This window comes from Fusarium graminearum, chromosome 1 (genome assembly GCF_000240135.3).
Source record: "Fusarium graminearum PH-1 chromosome 1, whole genome shotgun sequence".
Taxonomy (NCBI): domain Eukaryota; kingdom Fungi; phylum Ascomycota; class Sordariomycetes; order Hypocreales; family Nectriaceae; genus Fusarium; species Fusarium graminearum.
In genome coordinates, this window is record NC_026474.1 from 50,876 (window position 1) to 68,037 (window position 17,162).

The following is a 17,162-nucleotide window of genomic DNA, read 5'->3' on the forward strand; positions in this document are numbered from 1 at the left end:
GTTGCCCCTCGTAACCTGCAAGTCTAGTTCCGATACTGGACCGTGACTATTGGACATAGTTCAAAACTTGATCGAGTTGTCGCTTTTTATCTCAACTACTGGATAAGTAGCTAGGATCGAGAGGGGAAACTGAGTTATGAGGTTCTATTGTAGACGAGAAGCTGAGACTTTAAACTGAATTTGGAAACAAAAATCGCAATACGCCGATAGAGGAGCTGAGGCTGTCTTCCCAAAGATATAAAATGCGGTCCGTCAGAGCTCTCGGATCATCAATCTCGTCCATTCCACTCTAAACATTTCTTTCTTTCACTTCACTTTCACCATGTCTCTACTTCGCGGGGCCGTCTTCGCAGCCCTCGCGACTCGAGTGGCAGCAGACCCAAACATGGACAGTATTGTCCCTGCTACATTTGGCGGCATAGCCCCTCCCTCACTTAGCTCCATGCTTGACACCATGGGCGGAGCCCTAGGCTATCCGTCGCCTGCCAAATCCATCACCCTAGCAGACATCATTCCCCAGGTTGATTCCAAGGGTCATAGTCGCTGCTGTCCCATCGGCACCATCAATGATGGCACAGGCTGCGTCTTCCAACAGTCTTCTGTCTGTGAGGATGGCACTGTACTCCAAGGCAATGTCTGTGTGAGTATTGATGGACCGCAGTGTCCTGGAGGTCTCAAGTTTGATGGGAGGGTCTGTCGCAGTACTGAGCCACCCAGATGCCCCGGTTCGTCGTTATACAACAAGGTCACCAATCAATGCGAGTCTCCTTATGGGCCTCAGTGTCCTGCTACATACCGTCTTGACAAGGGATCTTGTATATCCGAGTCCCCACCGGCTTGCCCTATTGGTTCCAGACCCCAGGATGGTATCTGTATTGACAACAGTCCACCTGAATGCACAAAGCCGAACCAAGTCTATGACAAGGGCGCATGTGTGAGCAAAGACCCGCCAAAGTGTCCGGAAGGAACTGAAGTCAGGGGCCGAATATGCTATGGGACAATTCCTCCAACATGTGACGGTGATGCCAGACTTGATAAAGGTCACTGCGTTTTAACTCCCAAATGCCCCCAGCAGTACAGATTCAATGGCTGGGTATGCGTGCGCGAAGGTGATCCCGTCTGCTCACCTGGAGTCTTCAAAGATGGTGTTTGCCACGCTGATCCTACATGTCCGGAAGGCTGGACTTATGACAAAGATGCAGCTACCTGCACTTATGTGACGGACCCTCAATGCGCCCCTGGAACCACACTATTCACGTCCAAGGGTGGTCTAAAGGGCTGCTGTAGGGAGGGCACAGATGCTTTTGACGGAGTTTTCTGTACAAAGGACGTTGATGAATCTGGAGAATGTCCGGATGACTATGAATACAGCGATGGCTACTGTCGGCACCCCCCTTCGCAGGGTACGTGCCCCGAGCTCCACGCGTATGTGAATGGAGTTTGCGTCAAGCGTACCTTGCCTCAGTGCACTTCGGGAAGCTACAATAACGGAAAGTGTATCTTGGGCGACCCGACGTGTCCCCAAGGAAGTCATTTTAACGGCAAGGACTGTGTGCTCATTGAACGACCTCAGTGTCCAGAAGAATCCAGACTTGTCGACTCCCAGTGTATTTCCATGAAGCCACCAACTTGCCCTTCTGGGCAAATAATGGACGGCGATGCTTGTATCCACGAAGAACCCCCATGGTGTCCTGGAAACACACGTCTTGAGGATGGCGTTTGTAAGCATCCCGACATTCCAATTTGCAAGGACGGCACCAAATACCAGAACGAACATTGCGCTCTGCCTACTTTGCCAACATGCCCAGATGGTAGCTCGATCAACAGAGATGGAAAGTGTGTTGCGAACAAACCTCCAGATTGTCCCGAGAACTTCAACTACTGTATCAAAACACACAGCTGTATCCCAAAAGGACCACCCAAATGCCCAGATGACCTTGTTTGGGATGGTACACATTGCGTCAGCAGAAAGCCAGCGGTATGCCCTGAGGGCCATTTCAGGTCAGGTAATAGGTGTGTCAGTATCAAAGACCCCAGGTGTAAGGATGGCTTTGTCTTTGATGTCAAATCTCAAGGCTGCGTTTCCAAGGGTGAGCCAGAATGCAGTGAAGGAACCAAGTTTGACGGAACCAAGTGCGCCTCCCCAACTCCTCCGGATTGTCCCCATGAAGGTACCACATACGATCCTAAGACACAGTCTTGTATCGCCGCGCCACCTTCATGTCCCGAGGGCACTGATCTCGTCAATGGAGCTTGTGTACTAAGGAAGCCTCCGGCGTGCCCTGAAGGCACTGAGATGAGGGGCGAGAACTGTATTGCCATCAAGGGTCCTGAGTGTGATGGCAATCTCACCATGGTGGATGGTCAGTGTGTCTCCATAGACCCGCCTACCTGTGGTGGTGGGACTACTTGGGATGGGTCTCGTTGTGTTATCGGTACAAGGACTTCGTGCTTCAATTTGGAGGTTTGCCCACCTATTGGTGCTGCTGCACTACCAGCGCCCTCGCCTGAGATCCCATAAGTACATGATCTCTTTGTTTATAATTTAATTTCGAATTTATAGTTGTAGCATGTTACTATATAGCAATCTAAAATGATATATTTGCAGGTTTGTGTGAATTGTCTTGTCAATTTGTTAACCTTGTGGTTTGTACTCACTACCCTAAGATGGAGACAACTGAGCCGCTTTCGTTAGAAGCTGTACTATATCCTGACGTCTTCTCGGGTAATCATCCATCAATAATGAATTAACTGCTATCTTGATTGCTGTATTTCCTCTCGCATCTTTGGCAAGTGGATCAGCTCCACGGCTTAGTAAAACCTTGACCAGGCTTATGCTACCACGAGCAGCGGCGAAATGTAGTGAAGTGTAACCAGATCGTACTATCGCCCCCGAGGTCTCAGGGTTTTGGATACTCATTTGGACTTCGTGGCCCCAGTAAAAATCCTTAGGTTCTATATCGCCTAATTCATTCCAGAATATGAATGTTGCTTGGGTATGTATATTAATACCACGATAGATTAGGTTATCCACTAACTGAATCAGTTCGGTATCATTTGTCTTTCTGCTACTAAATAGGGAAAGGCAATGCAGTGGCGTCCATCCCTCAGCCGTAACAATATAAGGGTCGGCACCGTGGAAGAGAAGTAGCTGTGCTACTCTTAGAGCTTCAGAAATTGACTTGCTAAGTCCATTCAGCTGTGAGCCCTGCCGCGTTGGAGTCAGGGCGCAATGCAGAGGTGTCCAGCCGTTTGCGTTAACACTATTGACATTAAGCCCCTGACTGAGAAGAAACTCTATAATATCACACTTGGCTCCTGCAGCTGCGTAATTTAGTAGCGTTTCGTTATAGTTGTTTTTAGTAGTCAGAGCTTGACCTCTCTGTTCGAATGGAGGAGATGACAAGTATAGCTGTAGCGTGTCGAGGTTGGAGCCAAAAGCGGCAGCGTGAAGGGGGGTAGCCCCAGACTCATTATCGGCCTGGAAAATAGAGGGATTGTGACTGAGAAGGATACGAATAGCTGTATCATTTAAACGCACTGTAGGTCCGTATTGTTATAAAGAAGTTGGTGAATCAAGGAAGTGCAGTGCTGTCTTCCCTCTGTGATCAGTAGCGTCTGGGTTGGCTCCCTTATCGAGCAACACTTTTAAAGCACCTACCAGATTACTACTGCAAGCGACAGTAATGATTAGTAATTATCCATTAATAGCAGTGTTTGGGTTGGCTCCATTATCGACCAAGTGAGCAATCAATAGCTGTTGCTGAAGAAAATCATCACCACTGTAGTCTAGTTTGAAGTTGTCTCCTAATAAAGGCTTGTAATCTGCTGCATAACTTAGAGCCCGGTCTAAGATATCCTGGGAAAAGGACAGCTCTGAAGTGAGAAGTTGTGCAGAATATGCCTTCCAGCTGCGTGCGGCCCAAAATAAGGCTCCATCCTTGGCTTCTGTTGTCCACTCTTTCCAAGTCAATAAAGCTCGTAGAACAGTGATCTGACTGTTGATTGAGGCTTGGAAAAGACACGAATCAACATTTGTCTTGTTGGCGTCCGTCTGGGAGTGGAGATGTTGCCACAATCGCCAAAGTAGACGTTGATTGCCCACACTCGCAGCTAGTGCTAGCGGTGATAAGCCATCCTCTTGTGTAGACGACTCAGCAGCGACATCTACACCAGCTTGTAATAACAGATTAACTGCCTCGATATTGTCTAGATAGACTGCTACGTGGAGTGGAGTTCCCCAACAGCCATCCCCAAATGACAACAAAAGTGAAGCCTCGGGAAACCCAAGCGCTTCTTGCAAAGTCGGTATGTCGTTTTTGCAGATTGATGCGTACAAAGGATAGTCAGATTCTGCATGTTTAAACGTATCCCTGATGCGATCAACAATGGATTTGCCCCCTAGCATCGTATGTCTGTTGCGTAGGTAGTTGTGATAAACGGGTGAATTAAGATGTAATACGGTACGTTGGCTGGGTAGCAGATAATGAAGGGAATGAATGGAATGGTGGAAAAGTGCGCAGTCCCCGATGACCCCACCTCGCTTTGATAGTATATTTTGATTACTAAGCCAGTATACCGTCATCTCGGTAGAGGTAACTAGAATACTGCCTTGTGCGTAATACCGTTAGGGAAGCATGATATTTCGGTTATGATAATATGTTTAAAAAAAAGAAATTATAAATATACTAGTAGATACTAATAGCAACGAAGTATTGAGGAGTCTATGATGTAGTTATACTATCTCTGAAAGTGAGTTAGGTATGAAGTAGAAAGCTGTACTAGAATACGGCATACTCTATATATATATTGTAATTTAAACCCATAGTGGTTTTAAAGATGAAATAAGCTTTATATAAATTGACAGATAAATGTAAGAAACTCTATTAATGAGAGAAATTATATGAAAAAGTATTAGTTAAAAGAATAAAATTGTACTATTTCAGTAGGTAGTATTATACTAGGTAAGTAGGAAGATGAATTCTATAGGCAAAAACTGAGTTTTTAAACACAGAACTCAGTCTTTAAATACAATATTTTACTCTGGAGGCGCAGGGATAATTAGGTCGTAGTTGTTAAAGCGGTCAATAAGCCAGTTAACACTGTAAGGAACCAGTCCTTGCAGCGCAGAACTGGTCTGACTACCTGATAAGAGATATCCTAGGTTTTTAGGATTAATATTGCCCTCTAAGCTACTACTACCTTTAAGAATCTTAGGGTTAAGGTAGGGTTAATATTAACTATTTAAGCTATCTGCCTAGTTGCTTTTTTAATGACTATATATAATATAGGGAAAAAAGGGGATAATTATAATTATAAGAGAAATATATAAAAGATAAAAAAAATAAGAAAAATAAAAAAAATAAAGCTAATAGATATAGTAAGTTTAGTTTTTAAGAGATAATTTAATTTATATGTAATGGGGTTCGAACGCACAACCTTCGGGAGAACCTCGGGATAGTCACAAGCCCCTATCAAGGGGGCTTACCTGCAAATTCTACACACAGAAGAATAAGCGGTAAGCTTTAGTCTTACAACAATAGAGGACCTACATTACCTGCATTAACGGATCTACCTAACTGAGCCATTGGACCTCTTACAATTATATTCCTTTAATATTTTAAGCTATAAAAACAAGCTATTTACTTAAAATTTAAAGACCTTTAAAATACTTAAAAGACTATAATATATTTATAAATAAGTAGACTTACTTATTTAATTATTTAATAATTATTTTACCTCTCTATAAAGTTTAACTTTTATTATATAAAGTCGCCTAGTCTTATAATATTCTTATATATATATAATTACTAGAGGGCTTTCTAGCTAGTTTAAATAATTACTTAAAATAGTATACTAGCCTTACTAGAAGACTAAAAGTATACCTTAGTAAAAGATATATATTAAATAAGATAAAAAGTAAAATACTAAAAATATACCTACTATACTAGAGAATACTTATATAATATAATAAGTAATACTGCTAAGATTAGGCTATATTATAGTAATAACTTATATAGGGTTAATAGGCTCTTTATGTTTTCTCTTTTCTCTTATCTAGTTAGTAGATTAGCTATATTATGCCTTATTAAAATGTGACTATTAGTTATAAAGTTACATCGGAGTAAGCGAAAAGGGAAGCGGCTGCATATTCTTGACCGAGATTAACAGAGAGATCATAGGCCGCGATTACGCAATGGGGGACTAAGACTTACAGTTATCCCTGTAATATGCAGCCTGAACCTTGGAATTTGTCAAGCGCCTTCTTGATGAAGCGTCCGACATAGCGGGGTAATGAGACAGATAATAGGGGGCGGATAAATGCAGCTATGCGCCGGTTGTCACTTGCCGTCTGTCAGTTGTGATGATGTTCAATACCAGAAGCCCACGGTGTAGAGCTGAAAAGCGAATCTCACAACGACAGACCATTCTAGTCAAGATCGGCCGGCCCAGATGTAGATCCTATAGCCTCCAGTGCAAGGGTAAGTTGTGCTAATTCTATGACGTGTTTCCAGAAGGCTCTGTAATTGCTGCCGCTGGTCGAAAGTGGATAGCCGACTACCTTAGTAAAATATTTGAACTGATACCGATTAAGATTTAGATAGCGGGAAACGAAAAAAAACCCTGCTTGATTGAATGTTATAGAGAATGCCGGTCATATTCGCAACGACTGAGTTATGCGTCCTTTTTCTTTTGGGGGCTAACTGTCAGGCTGTGATGACCGGATCGGTGCTGGTGCTGGTAGTAGGCCAATGCTGACCTGCAGATTAACATCTTGGCAGACGGCAGTGTGCATGAAGATAACGTGTTAGTAAATAGACTAAGGCTCTCTAGGCAGCAGGAAGAATCACAATCAGCATTCTTTTCTAATCCTACAAAGACTCCTCATCACCAGGAACTAAACCTAAAACAGACCTGCGCTTTCGTCAAAATGGTAGAACGAAGTTTCCGATACCTCTCAAATCTCAGCTTTACAGAGACCCCATTCAAACAGTTCACGATTCCTCCGGACTTTAGAGCCTGGGAGGTATCATGGCTTACTCGCCTACATGCCGTCATCGACAATCCTACAGTTCCTGCTAGACTGATTGAGAGCGGGTGCATTGTCGACAATGTTAGAAATTGTACAAAAGCGTGCGAGAGCGCAGACCATATGTTTTCGAATCCAGAGACGTTATGGAATTGCCTTACACTTGCGACCGTGGCCGTGATGACGACCAACGGGCCAGATACTATCAGCAACGACACACTCGCATCAGTGGATAAAGAGTTTGGCACTGGCCGTTTATACGAGTTCTGGAAACGGCGCGCTCTATTGAAATATGTAAAATGCGCACTGCAGTCATGTTCAGACTCCAAGTTTGGTGGATGTCCGCCGGGACTTTGGGCCTTTCAATGTCAGAGGATCGGCCCAAGGAATATCAAGAAACTGGGCAGGATCATGAGTACTGAGTACTGCGACAAAGCTGATCCCGGGATTGACTATGATATTGCAGGGCCTGGTGTGAGTTATACAACACCTGGAATAAAAGACGCTGCTAATTGGGTATAGATAATCGTGGCATATCTAATCCAGTTTGTGATAGTCCTATTCTTTGCCCTATGCTACAAGATTAGCAAGACATGGATAAGGAACTTTGCACTAATCTCACTTCTTCCATTCCAAGGACCTGCTAGAGCTGTTGAGACAGCCTTGGAATGGCAGAAAGTTGTTTCAAGGAGTACCTTTGGTGTTGCGATTGCTTCAACTCTTGTCGACCTCCAGGAAGCTCAAGCGGTATTCCTTGGCACTATATCGGTAGCGGCTATCATCACCTTTACAAATTCAAGTGGAACGGGACTTGGTAACATCAGTTCGTTACTCTCCTGGTTGGCAAACAACCTCACTTTGAGGGGCATGATTTCAGCAGGAATGTATCCCCTGCTGTTTGTCCAGCTCATCCTCCAAAAGACCCATAATCGATGGTGGTATACGCTTGCTCTTGTATTTATGAACTGGGTTCTTGCTGTTCTCATCACTCGTCCTCAAGCCGTTGACGAAGGTTCACTATTGAAGCATTTTACCGAGTCTTCCTCTTTGGAAAACTGTGGTAATCATACCGGGCCCAGAACATTTTGTCAGACGTTCAATAAACCCACCGAGAGAGGCTCTGGTTCTAATGACGGTGGGGATTCAGATCACCTAGACCGAGATGCGAAGAGCTTCTTCCATATTCATTCCAGGATACAGTCACCTATGCATATAATAATGGCATTCCTGATATTGGACTGGCTCCTTGCAACGATAAGGATGCATCTCTTTGAGAGGGGTGACTGGTTATCCCACAAGGTCCACGCTTTGATGGATAGGGTGCCCTCGCGTTTGAAGTCGCTTTGCACCCAGAGATACTTCCTGATTTTTACGGAAGCTATCTGGATTTCCATGGAAGCCCTCGCCATCGTCATGGGGGTCATAGGGGTACAAGAGTTTGCAGCATTTATGCAACTACTTAGCGGGGGAGAATCGGGCAACGAGAGTAACGCTGCTTTATCGAAATGGGGATTTGGACAGTTAGTAGCAGTATGTGTTTGGATTCCTGTAGTACTTAAGTTCGCCTGTCTCATGATTGGTAAGTTGGGATTATTTCTCAAGTCTGGATTAATAACTGACATATTGCAGACGGAGCTTTGCCTGGCTGGAGAAAGCGACTTGGACAATTTATTGAGATCACACAGCGCAAAGAAACGCAACAGGATGGGAACGATGTTGTTATGGAAACTTTGCTTCCGTTTAACCCTACTGCGGGAGGCCAGCGCGATGAAAGAGAGTGGCGTACTATGGCAGCGAGGCGATCTTGGAGCAGAATAGATAATTAGCCACGGATTCTATGGGATATGCGCAAGTCAAGAGAATTCTCTGTATATAGGATCCTAATATTAAATTGGTAATTTACTGAAAGGTGTTATAGCGGCAAGGGTATTGCATTAGCCCTACTATAGGTTTATCAAGTTAAGAGAGCAGGGTTTTGCCTTGTCGTCCTATTAACCAAGTGAATCCAAGCCTTTTATTATAGACCTTGTAAACTAAATTGCGTTTTCTGTTTTTTATTTTGATGCTTTAACTACTACCTAGGTTTTTTTAATTCTGCGGGCGGTCTTTACTAGACGCTTATCCATCTGCACAGATTCATGTTTAACAAACTATTATAGTTATTTCCACAATAAAGTCTTTAACAAAGACGTGACTCAGATGAACAAGCTTTTCGGCACGCTGTCCAGCGGTTCCCGCAACTCACAAACGTCACCGTCACACCGGCGGCGCACGGTTTTCTTTTCATGCCGCTTTTTCAAACACCCATGATCCGAGCCTTGCCATTCGGGTTTGTGTATCCAGTTATTCGGACTTGGCCATCTGACGAGGCTCTTGGATACGGTAGTCCTGAAAATTGCCCAGAAGGATGGGGAAATGACGACGAAAGGAAACAGTGGCGCGGATTCTGCACAGTGACAAACGTCCTGGTAGATTACGCAGACAGCCTCCAAATCTCAGAGCTAGTTGTGGACAATCACACTCTGCCCACCGGGATTGACTACACTCTTTTCGACAAGCCAAACGCAGAGTATGATAGTCTTTGCAAGATTGTCGCACGACCTGACTTTAGACGTATCGTGCTCTCGTTAACAACGGGATGTCGCGCCGACTTTGACGCTGAAGATTGGAATATCTACCGGAACGGCAGGATTTCCTGCCTCTTGGCCAAAGCAATTGGTCTGGAGGAAGTTGTCTTGAAAAGTGACTATGGATTGAACTCTTGGTCTTGCCCCATCCAGGACTCCATATCGCTTTTTGATCTCTTTCCCATCGAGGATTTGTCACGCAGACACCCGAAGCACTTTGGACTTTCCGGGATGCAAGTCGCCCAGGATGATCTCATCTCCTTCCTTGGCAAGCTCCCGCCAACTCTCAAATCAGTCAATCTCAGCTTTCTCTCCCTTGCCGAGGGTCATGGAAACCATGCTGACATGTTGGCCAATATCCGGGACAAATTAAGCTGGAGAAACCGACCTGCCAGTCAAAGAATCAAGGTCAGCATCTCAATGAAGCTCAATCAGTACCATAAAGGCCGCTATGTATGCCTTGACAAAGAGGTTCAAGAATACCTTTACGGCGATGGTCCCCCTCCCTTTATTGCTCAAGAAGGAAGGGCGGCTTCTCTCTTCTCATATGGTACCGGCATTGTCCATGACGAGTTCGACCCTAGCTTTGTGGTACCATATGAAACGAATAGAAGGCGTCTCGGAAGACGCGTTGGTCACTTTATCAATGCTGCATAACTGGGTGTCAATAATACTCTACACAAGACGAGCCGCAGGTGGAGATTTAAGTTTGGTAAAGTAGAATTGACATGCCACTGTAGACTCCACTGTTGCAAACCAGCTATCTAGTTCACAATGGGAGCCATGGCGGCTCCTGGCTTATCGATGTTTTTAGCGTTTTCTTTTAGATCTAGGGCGCTATTATATTGACTTATAATATTATTATATTTATTGTTACATTTTTTATTACTCCCTTTACGCCTAGTAGTATAGGCTGTATATATATTAGTAAAGAGTTTAAATTAGACAGTATAGCTTAGGTAACTACTTTATAACTCTACTAAATATAAACTAATACAGACTAGTTTATCCCTTAGGAACCTTTACCTATCACACTAGGGTCTGCAGTACAGAATAGAGATAGCCTACATCTCAAGTCTTATAGCCAAGAAGCAAGTTTTAGTTCACGATAACCAGCTAACAATCTCGGATAAATCACTTTCGCAGATGACCTGCGAGGCCATCGTGGCTCAAGCTACTGGTCAGACACTTAGCGACAGGTACCCCTGTTCACTCCAGCCTTGTGATTCGCAGTCGCTAACTTCCATAGTGCCGTTCTCATCCACGCCGCCGGCCACCACGTGTGCTTCCTCGAATTCCAGATTACCGGTCCCTACATGACCCAACTGCACACCAACAAGACACCCAATGAGCCCCTCGTGGTTTTTATTGGCAAGATGCTCGACCTCGAAACCGTTGAAGGACGACGCGGCTTTGTCGAGAATGTCCAGCACTTCATTGGCGAGGCCATCTTTTAAACGGTCGGGCATGAGACGACATGTTGTCTAACAGTCAAGCCTCTTGGGTCTACTAAACTCCGACTGAGTGTCTACTGATTATTCCCTGCGTTCCTTCAATTAAAAGTGTTGCTTTATAAAGCACGCATTGCAGGTCATCTTATCACTAGATGTGCCACTAGCAGACCCCAGTAGAGGTTGAGGAGTGCTGTCAACTGTGGCGCAGTCGCTGGTGGCAGCCGCGAAAGAAAAATGCCCAGAACGGCATTCATGCTCGGCTTTGGTGGTGATGAATTGACAGCGGATCAAAGGATGTGACGATTGTTCAGAGAGGTGTTTGCAGGATGGAATCGCACAAACTGAGAGCGACTGTAGCCTTCTTTGACAAGATTGGCCAGTTCAACATCATCGATACCTCCAGTAACCTTGGGTCAGATACAAGGTTTTCTCAACGAATTACAGTTTTGGAGCATCATGGCTCAAATGTTTGCACGAAGCCTTATTTTGCCCTGACCGAACATAAGCCATAGCCTTAACATTCCTAGAGCATTTAAGCCATCGCGCCAAGGTTAGAGACAAATAAGGCTTCACCAATATCGTATAATACATTAGTCTAGATAGTTCGCACAAGTTCAGCATTTATTGATTCCAAATTTAATCCACATAAATACAAACTCAAGTCCTCTCGTTGTGCCCCTCTGAGTCCATTCAGTCCTAGCCCTTGACCTACTGGATAAGCTCCCACTCCTCGCCATGGCCTTCAACCTTGGCAATCAAGGCACTGCCCGAGCTTCCAGTTTCTCCTTGAGCGAGAAAGTTCCTCTTCAGGTCACCGTAGTACATGCGGCAGCTGTGACCACTGAGAACAAGCTCACTGTCGTCACTTACAGCAACATACTTCTGCTTACTCTCACCACCGACTGGCACGATAGAAATCTCGTCACTTGCAATGATAACATTCTTGTTATTGTTGCCATGATCTCCATCAATGCGGAAGATGAACCGAGTGCGTCCTTGATTAGTGGCCCAGATCTGGTCATTCTTGGCGAGCCAGTATAGCTCTGGGTTGGACTTGGAGCGGATGTAGAAGCTAAGAATTCATCGTATGAGTAAATCTTCTATCGCAGCGCAGGACTAGGAAACATACGAATTGCCGCTGACAACATCAGCTCGCTCAGGTTGGTGGAAAGTATCAAGGTTTGAGGTGTCGAGCGAGTCCTGGTTGCTCACAAGCGAGATAATAATCTTGTCCGCGATTTTAGGGGCAAGGTCCCAAACGTTCGCACCGCCACTCCATGTGTAGAAATCGGGTGCTAGACGCACGAGGCTATTATTGGCGTTGGAGGATGCCTCACGCCACCACTCGTCAATGGTTCCAGCATCAGGCGCAGCAAGAATGTACCGGTAGTATCGTTTATCCGCAGATATCTACACGTTGGGTTCGGACGTTGAGAAAACTTTAAGTGTAGAAAATAGACTTGTGAATGTAACTTACGTATTTGGCATAAGCGTAGTAAACCATTGTAAGCGTGGGTGTTACTTGGACTAGAGCAAAAGGTTATACTGAATGTTGTGTAGTGATTGGAGCTGAAGGTGATAGTAGAATATGCATAGAAGTTTGGATTTCGACGCTTCAATGTCCATCCTTTATACTTTTGAAATGTTAGTAAATAACTATTTCTCTACTATTGCAGTGTTAACATTGCGATATCATATCAAGTTGCAGCTAAATTTCCATGCTTGGTTTCAATATTCTCAGATGAGACCCAATTGCATTCCTTTCTGATACATTTCATCATCATGTCTTACCGCTTTGACGTTGGAAGTAATACAAAAACCTGAAGTAAGAATGTACGTGGCTTGCTGAGATTCAGAGACAATGACGAATGAACTCCATAGCGCTTGGCATAGAGTTTCCAATCAGCAATTTTAAACCTGTTTTATAGCAGGTGTTTAGAAAACAACCTCATGGCAAGTTTTTGTTTAGTCATGTTCTGTAAGGTTATTGGCGATAATAAACTACAGCTTTCGTTGATCAGTTGAAGCTACTATCAATCTCTACTGATTAGAAGTTTGGGAGACCAATGTGGCGTAGCTGAGACGATAAAATATTGAGCTAATGCGATTTATCATCCAAGGAGAGTGGCCAGTGAACGGGACGGGACGGGATAACCGGTGCCTTCCAGTTTTAGTTTGGTTTGTCTCAGACTGATCGACATACCCAGTCATCTATTGGGTAGAAACCGTCTGATCGGACATCAATCATCGCAAGGTGAAAGCTGAAAGTGCTATTAGATCGGTTGGTGATCGTCGAGGTACACAATTGAGGCCTGCAAGTATGTCATAGCGAATGCGAATCCTCCCTAGGGCGCATTCAGCAGATGCATCATCAGGTAAAAGACTCACAATGTGGCTGGCTGATACAAGCGCCATGGTCAGCAAGGTGAGACTGTCAAATTTTTAATCTCCCTTTTTCTATCTAGCGTCTTCCACTGTGAGACTCAATTGAGCGATATCATCCAATTGATTGTGTTTGTAGTGATCCAAGAACCTCTGCTATAGAAGCAAAACTGACATATCATATCAGGAAGTACAAAGTTCAGAAAGACGGCTAGGTCAAAGAAGCTAATGAGTTGACAGCGGCCGCTTCCCTACAGCAATTGGGTACTAACTTTCGGTGAAGAGGCCGAAGATCTCGATGAACGATTTACTAGGTCAGACCATTAAGGTCCAAGGACTCCAATTGACAGCATCACAGTCATGTCAATCAACAGTGACGTGGCGGCTGAGTTAAGACATTGTAATGACGAGGGAAAATTGGTTTGGTCAAGATAAAAGACTCATGTACAATGTTGAGGTGCGACTCATGATAAACAAGAAGATACAGATATATACCTCCAAGTAGATATCTCATACGCAGCTCAGATAGTCACCCACCTCTTCAATCCATTAACCCCATTTACTACACTTCTTATTTGCTCCCAACCATGCATCAGCATTGGAAGACACTCCTCACGCTGTCAACTCTCACATCAAGCAGTGTGGGAAAGGATCTTCCATTCGATGCCCATATCCTCCTTCAACAGCCTGGCCTGCCTTCTGTGTTTAGCAAGAATGGTACAGGCTCGGGGCTCAACACCCCGTCCACTCGCACACACAGGTCCATTGATCTGAGTGAGATTGTCCCTGCCCGAGATTCTGCTGGCAATCATCGCTGCTGTCCCATTGGAACTGTCAACGACGGCACCGGCTGCGTGTTCCCTCAATCTTCAGTGTGCCCTGAGGGTACCTACCTTGATGGCAACAACTGCATCAGTATGAAACCACCGAGTTGTCCCGAAGGTCTTTTCTACAATGGCCGAAACTGCATTGGCCTTCCGCCTAGCTGCCCCACTGGAAGCTGGTTTAATGGCGACGCCTGTGAGTCTGAGGCAGGGCCTGGGTGTAGTCAAGGCTTCAGGTATGACGGCGGTGTTTGCATTTCCCTCACTGGGCCGGGATGCCCTCCTGGATTTACTCTCAAGAATCGGCTTTGCACTTCTAGTGTCCCACCACAGTGTCCCTCCCCTCTCATACTTCAGGACGGGAGCTGTGTTGGTTCCAAGCCCCCATCTTGCCCTCCCAACACAAAGCTTTCCGATGGCAACTGCATCGGCAAAGTCCCTCCGTCTTGCCCTCCTGGGTACGTCATGGAGAACAATGTTTGTACTCACAAGACCAAGCCAGAGTGCCCTATTGGCTCCTACTTTGATAGCTCTGCTTGTGTATCTGAGAAGCCCCCTTCTTGTGAGCCCGGCTTCTTCAACGGCAAGGTCTGTGAAGACAAACCGTCCTGCCCACCCGGCTTTAACTTGAGGGGAAGAGTGTGTTCTTCTGAAAGTAAGGCCACTTGCGAGGTTGGCACCTTTTTCTCTACAGATGATACCACTGGAAAGTCTGCTTGTTGCCACAAGAACTTCCAGTTCAATGGAGACAGGTGTTACATGAAAGCTGAGAATGAGGGCGACTGCCCTCCAGGATCCCACTTTGATAAGGGGCGGTGCTGGATTACTCCGTTGAAGGAGCCCGAATGCCCTACCGGAGGAAGGTTCAACGGCAAGGTCTGCATCGTTCAGTCTGTCCCTGAATGCCGATCTGGGACATACAATAATGGGAAATGTCTTATCTCTGAGGATCCCACTTGCCAGGGTGGTGCTGTCTTTGACGGCGAAAAATGCGTTATGGAAAAGCGCGCGACTTGTCCTCCAGGCTCATCCCTCAGTGGCAAGAAATGTATCTCGAGCCATGATCCAACATGCGAGGCAGGCCAGATCCTGATCGGAGATTACTGTACTTCGGAGAAGCGCCCCGAATGTCCCGATCCCTCAATACTTGTAGGTCGATACTGCAAGTATCCGGATCTCCCTTACTGTGAGGATGGCACCGACCGCAACGGCAACGACTGCACATCCCCAGTGACACCAGATTGCCCAACTGGAAGCTCTTTCAACGGCAAAAACTGTGTTTCGAACGTGCGTCCTGATTGTAACCCTGGGTACTTCTTTAATGGGTCCACTTGTGTTTCCAAAAAAGATGGTCCGGGTTGTGCAAAGGGCATGTACTTTGACGGCACCAACTGTGTATCCAAGGAGCGTCCTGGATGCAAGGATGGTAGTACTTTCAACGGAATTGCTTGCGTTGACGAAGCCGACCCCAAATGCCGCAAAGGTCTCGTCTTCGATGGCACCAGCTGCGTGTCCAAGTCCCCTCCTAACTGTGTGTCAGGCACAACCTGGAATGGAAGCAAGTGTACTTCAAACAAGAGTCCAGGATGTACCCCAGGAATGACATATAATTCCGAGACTGAGACCTGCGACTCCGATACCAAACCGAAATGCCCTACGGGTACTGAACTTAGAGGCGATATCTGTGTATCGATTAAGCCGCCTGCGTGCCCTGAAGGAACGACTCGCAAGGGCGGCAAGTGCGTGTCTACTGACCCGCCCGAGTGCCCTGACGGTCTTACTCCCAGCAATGGGCTTTGTGTCTCTACCAAGCAGCCCAGTTGTGGTGAAGGTACCATCTTTGACGGCAAGCGCTGCGTTATTGGTAAAACCCAGGAATGTTATACCTTGCATACCTGTCCACCTGTTGGTGCTGCTGGACTGACTGCCCAGCCTGCTCTAGCTTCTCAGTAGATAATAGTCTCATGCAATTATGTATCACTGTAGCTCTAGTCTACATTTAATGCAAAGTCATATCATTTCTCCTTTCAACTCACATATAATCATCCTGTATATTATGAATTGGTTCGTTCGTAAATGTATCCATCTTCACTCAATGCTGTCAGCTTTCAATTATGATGCAACCAATTGAAATGACACACTCTAGGATTAATAAATCAAGATCCCCATCTAATCTTATCTCGAAATTATTCTACCTAATAAACCTGGGGCTTTTTCGAAGCCTGATATGTGGAGAATGTTGACCATACTCACCCTAGACCGGTACGACGTCGAAAAGTATCATCAATTTTTACAACAACTTGGGCGAATTTTTCACCGCAAATTCAGCTACCAATGTTTTTCTTTTTCCCCTCCCATACATTGCCTCGACTCGTTAGTATTCTGCTTATCTGACCACAATACTCCAGGCTCTCAAACCTGAGTCTACGGCGCTCAGAACTTGTCAGCTTGAAGTAAAGATCCTTACATTATCGTTTTGCCTAAGGCCTTCTTCTACTGGTGTTCTCAGAACTGCAATAAATCCATTGAGAGTGCTCCGCACGCGACTAATCACGAGGCGAATATCCCATCTCTTGTTTATTGACGTGCTCGTAGTTATGAGCTCTCTTTAAGTTACGCAGGCCTCTCTATCTCGGAAACAACGGCGCATCATACTTTTTTCTTAACCACTTATGTATTTCCACATCATTCACAGTTCGCAACAACTCGTATGATATGATAAAACGGTTCTCTTATTGTCGGTACGCTAAGTAGCATGTGATGGCGCTTTGATGCAAATTCGTGTATGCTTCCGAGAATGAGGTCTGTGCTATTAACGCTTGGGTGCATTCCTGGTGCACCTGAA

General features: G+C 45.3%; 5 protein-coding genes across 5 annotated transcripts; 3 read left to right on the forward strand and 2 right to left on the reverse strand.

Moving 5' to 3' along the window:
* Window positions 1-322: 322 nt before the first annotated feature.
* Window positions 323-2,521, forward strand: FGSG_00002 (uncharacterized protein; the record flags this gene model as incomplete). The annotated part of the gene is made up of 1 exon (XM_011317278.1): window positions 323-2,521. The coding sequence occupies one exon, from the start codon at window positions 323-325 to the stop codon at window positions 2,519-2,521; it is 2,199 nt and encodes a 732-aa protein (XP_011315580.1).
* Window positions 2,522-2,662: 141 nt separating this feature from the next.
* Window positions 2,663-4,585, reverse strand: FGSG_11644 (uncharacterized protein; the record flags this gene model as incomplete). The annotated part of the gene is made up of 2 exons (XM_011317279.1): window positions 2,663-3,540; window positions 3,781-4,585. The coding sequence occupies 2 exons, from the start codon at window positions 4,583-4,585 to the stop codon at window positions 2,663-2,665; spliced, it is 1,683 nt and encodes a 560-aa protein (XP_011315581.1).
* A 2,346-nt stretch (window positions 4,586-6,931) lies between these two features.
* Window positions 6,932-10,314, forward strand: FGSG_00003 (uncharacterized protein; the record flags this gene model as incomplete). The annotated part of the gene is made up of 4 exons (XM_011317280.1): window positions 6,932-7,504; window positions 7,553-8,609; window positions 8,660-8,812; window positions 9,230-10,314. 4 exons carry the CDS (start codon window positions 6,932-6,934, stop codon window positions 10,312-10,314), a joined length of 2,868 nt encoding a protein of 955 aa, XP_011315582.1.
* Window positions 10,315-11,819: 1,505 nt separating this feature from the next.
* On the reverse strand, window positions 11,820-12,615 carry FGSG_00004 (uncharacterized protein; the record flags this gene model as incomplete). The annotated part of the gene is made up of 3 exons (XM_011317281.1): window positions 11,820-12,183; window positions 12,241-12,521; window positions 12,589-12,615. The coding sequence occupies 3 exons, from the start codon at window positions 12,613-12,615 to the stop codon at window positions 11,820-11,822; spliced, it is 672 nt and encodes a 223-aa protein (XP_011315583.1).
* Window positions 12,616-14,080: 1,465 nt separating this feature from the next.
* Window positions 14,081-16,270, forward strand: FGSG_00005 (uncharacterized protein; the record flags this gene model as incomplete). The annotated part of the gene is made up of 1 exon (XM_011317282.1): window positions 14,081-16,270. The coding sequence occupies one exon, from the start codon at window positions 14,081-14,083 to the stop codon at window positions 16,268-16,270; it is 2,190 nt and encodes a 729-aa protein (XP_011315584.1).
* Between the last annotated feature and the right edge of the window lie 892 nt (window positions 16,271-17,162).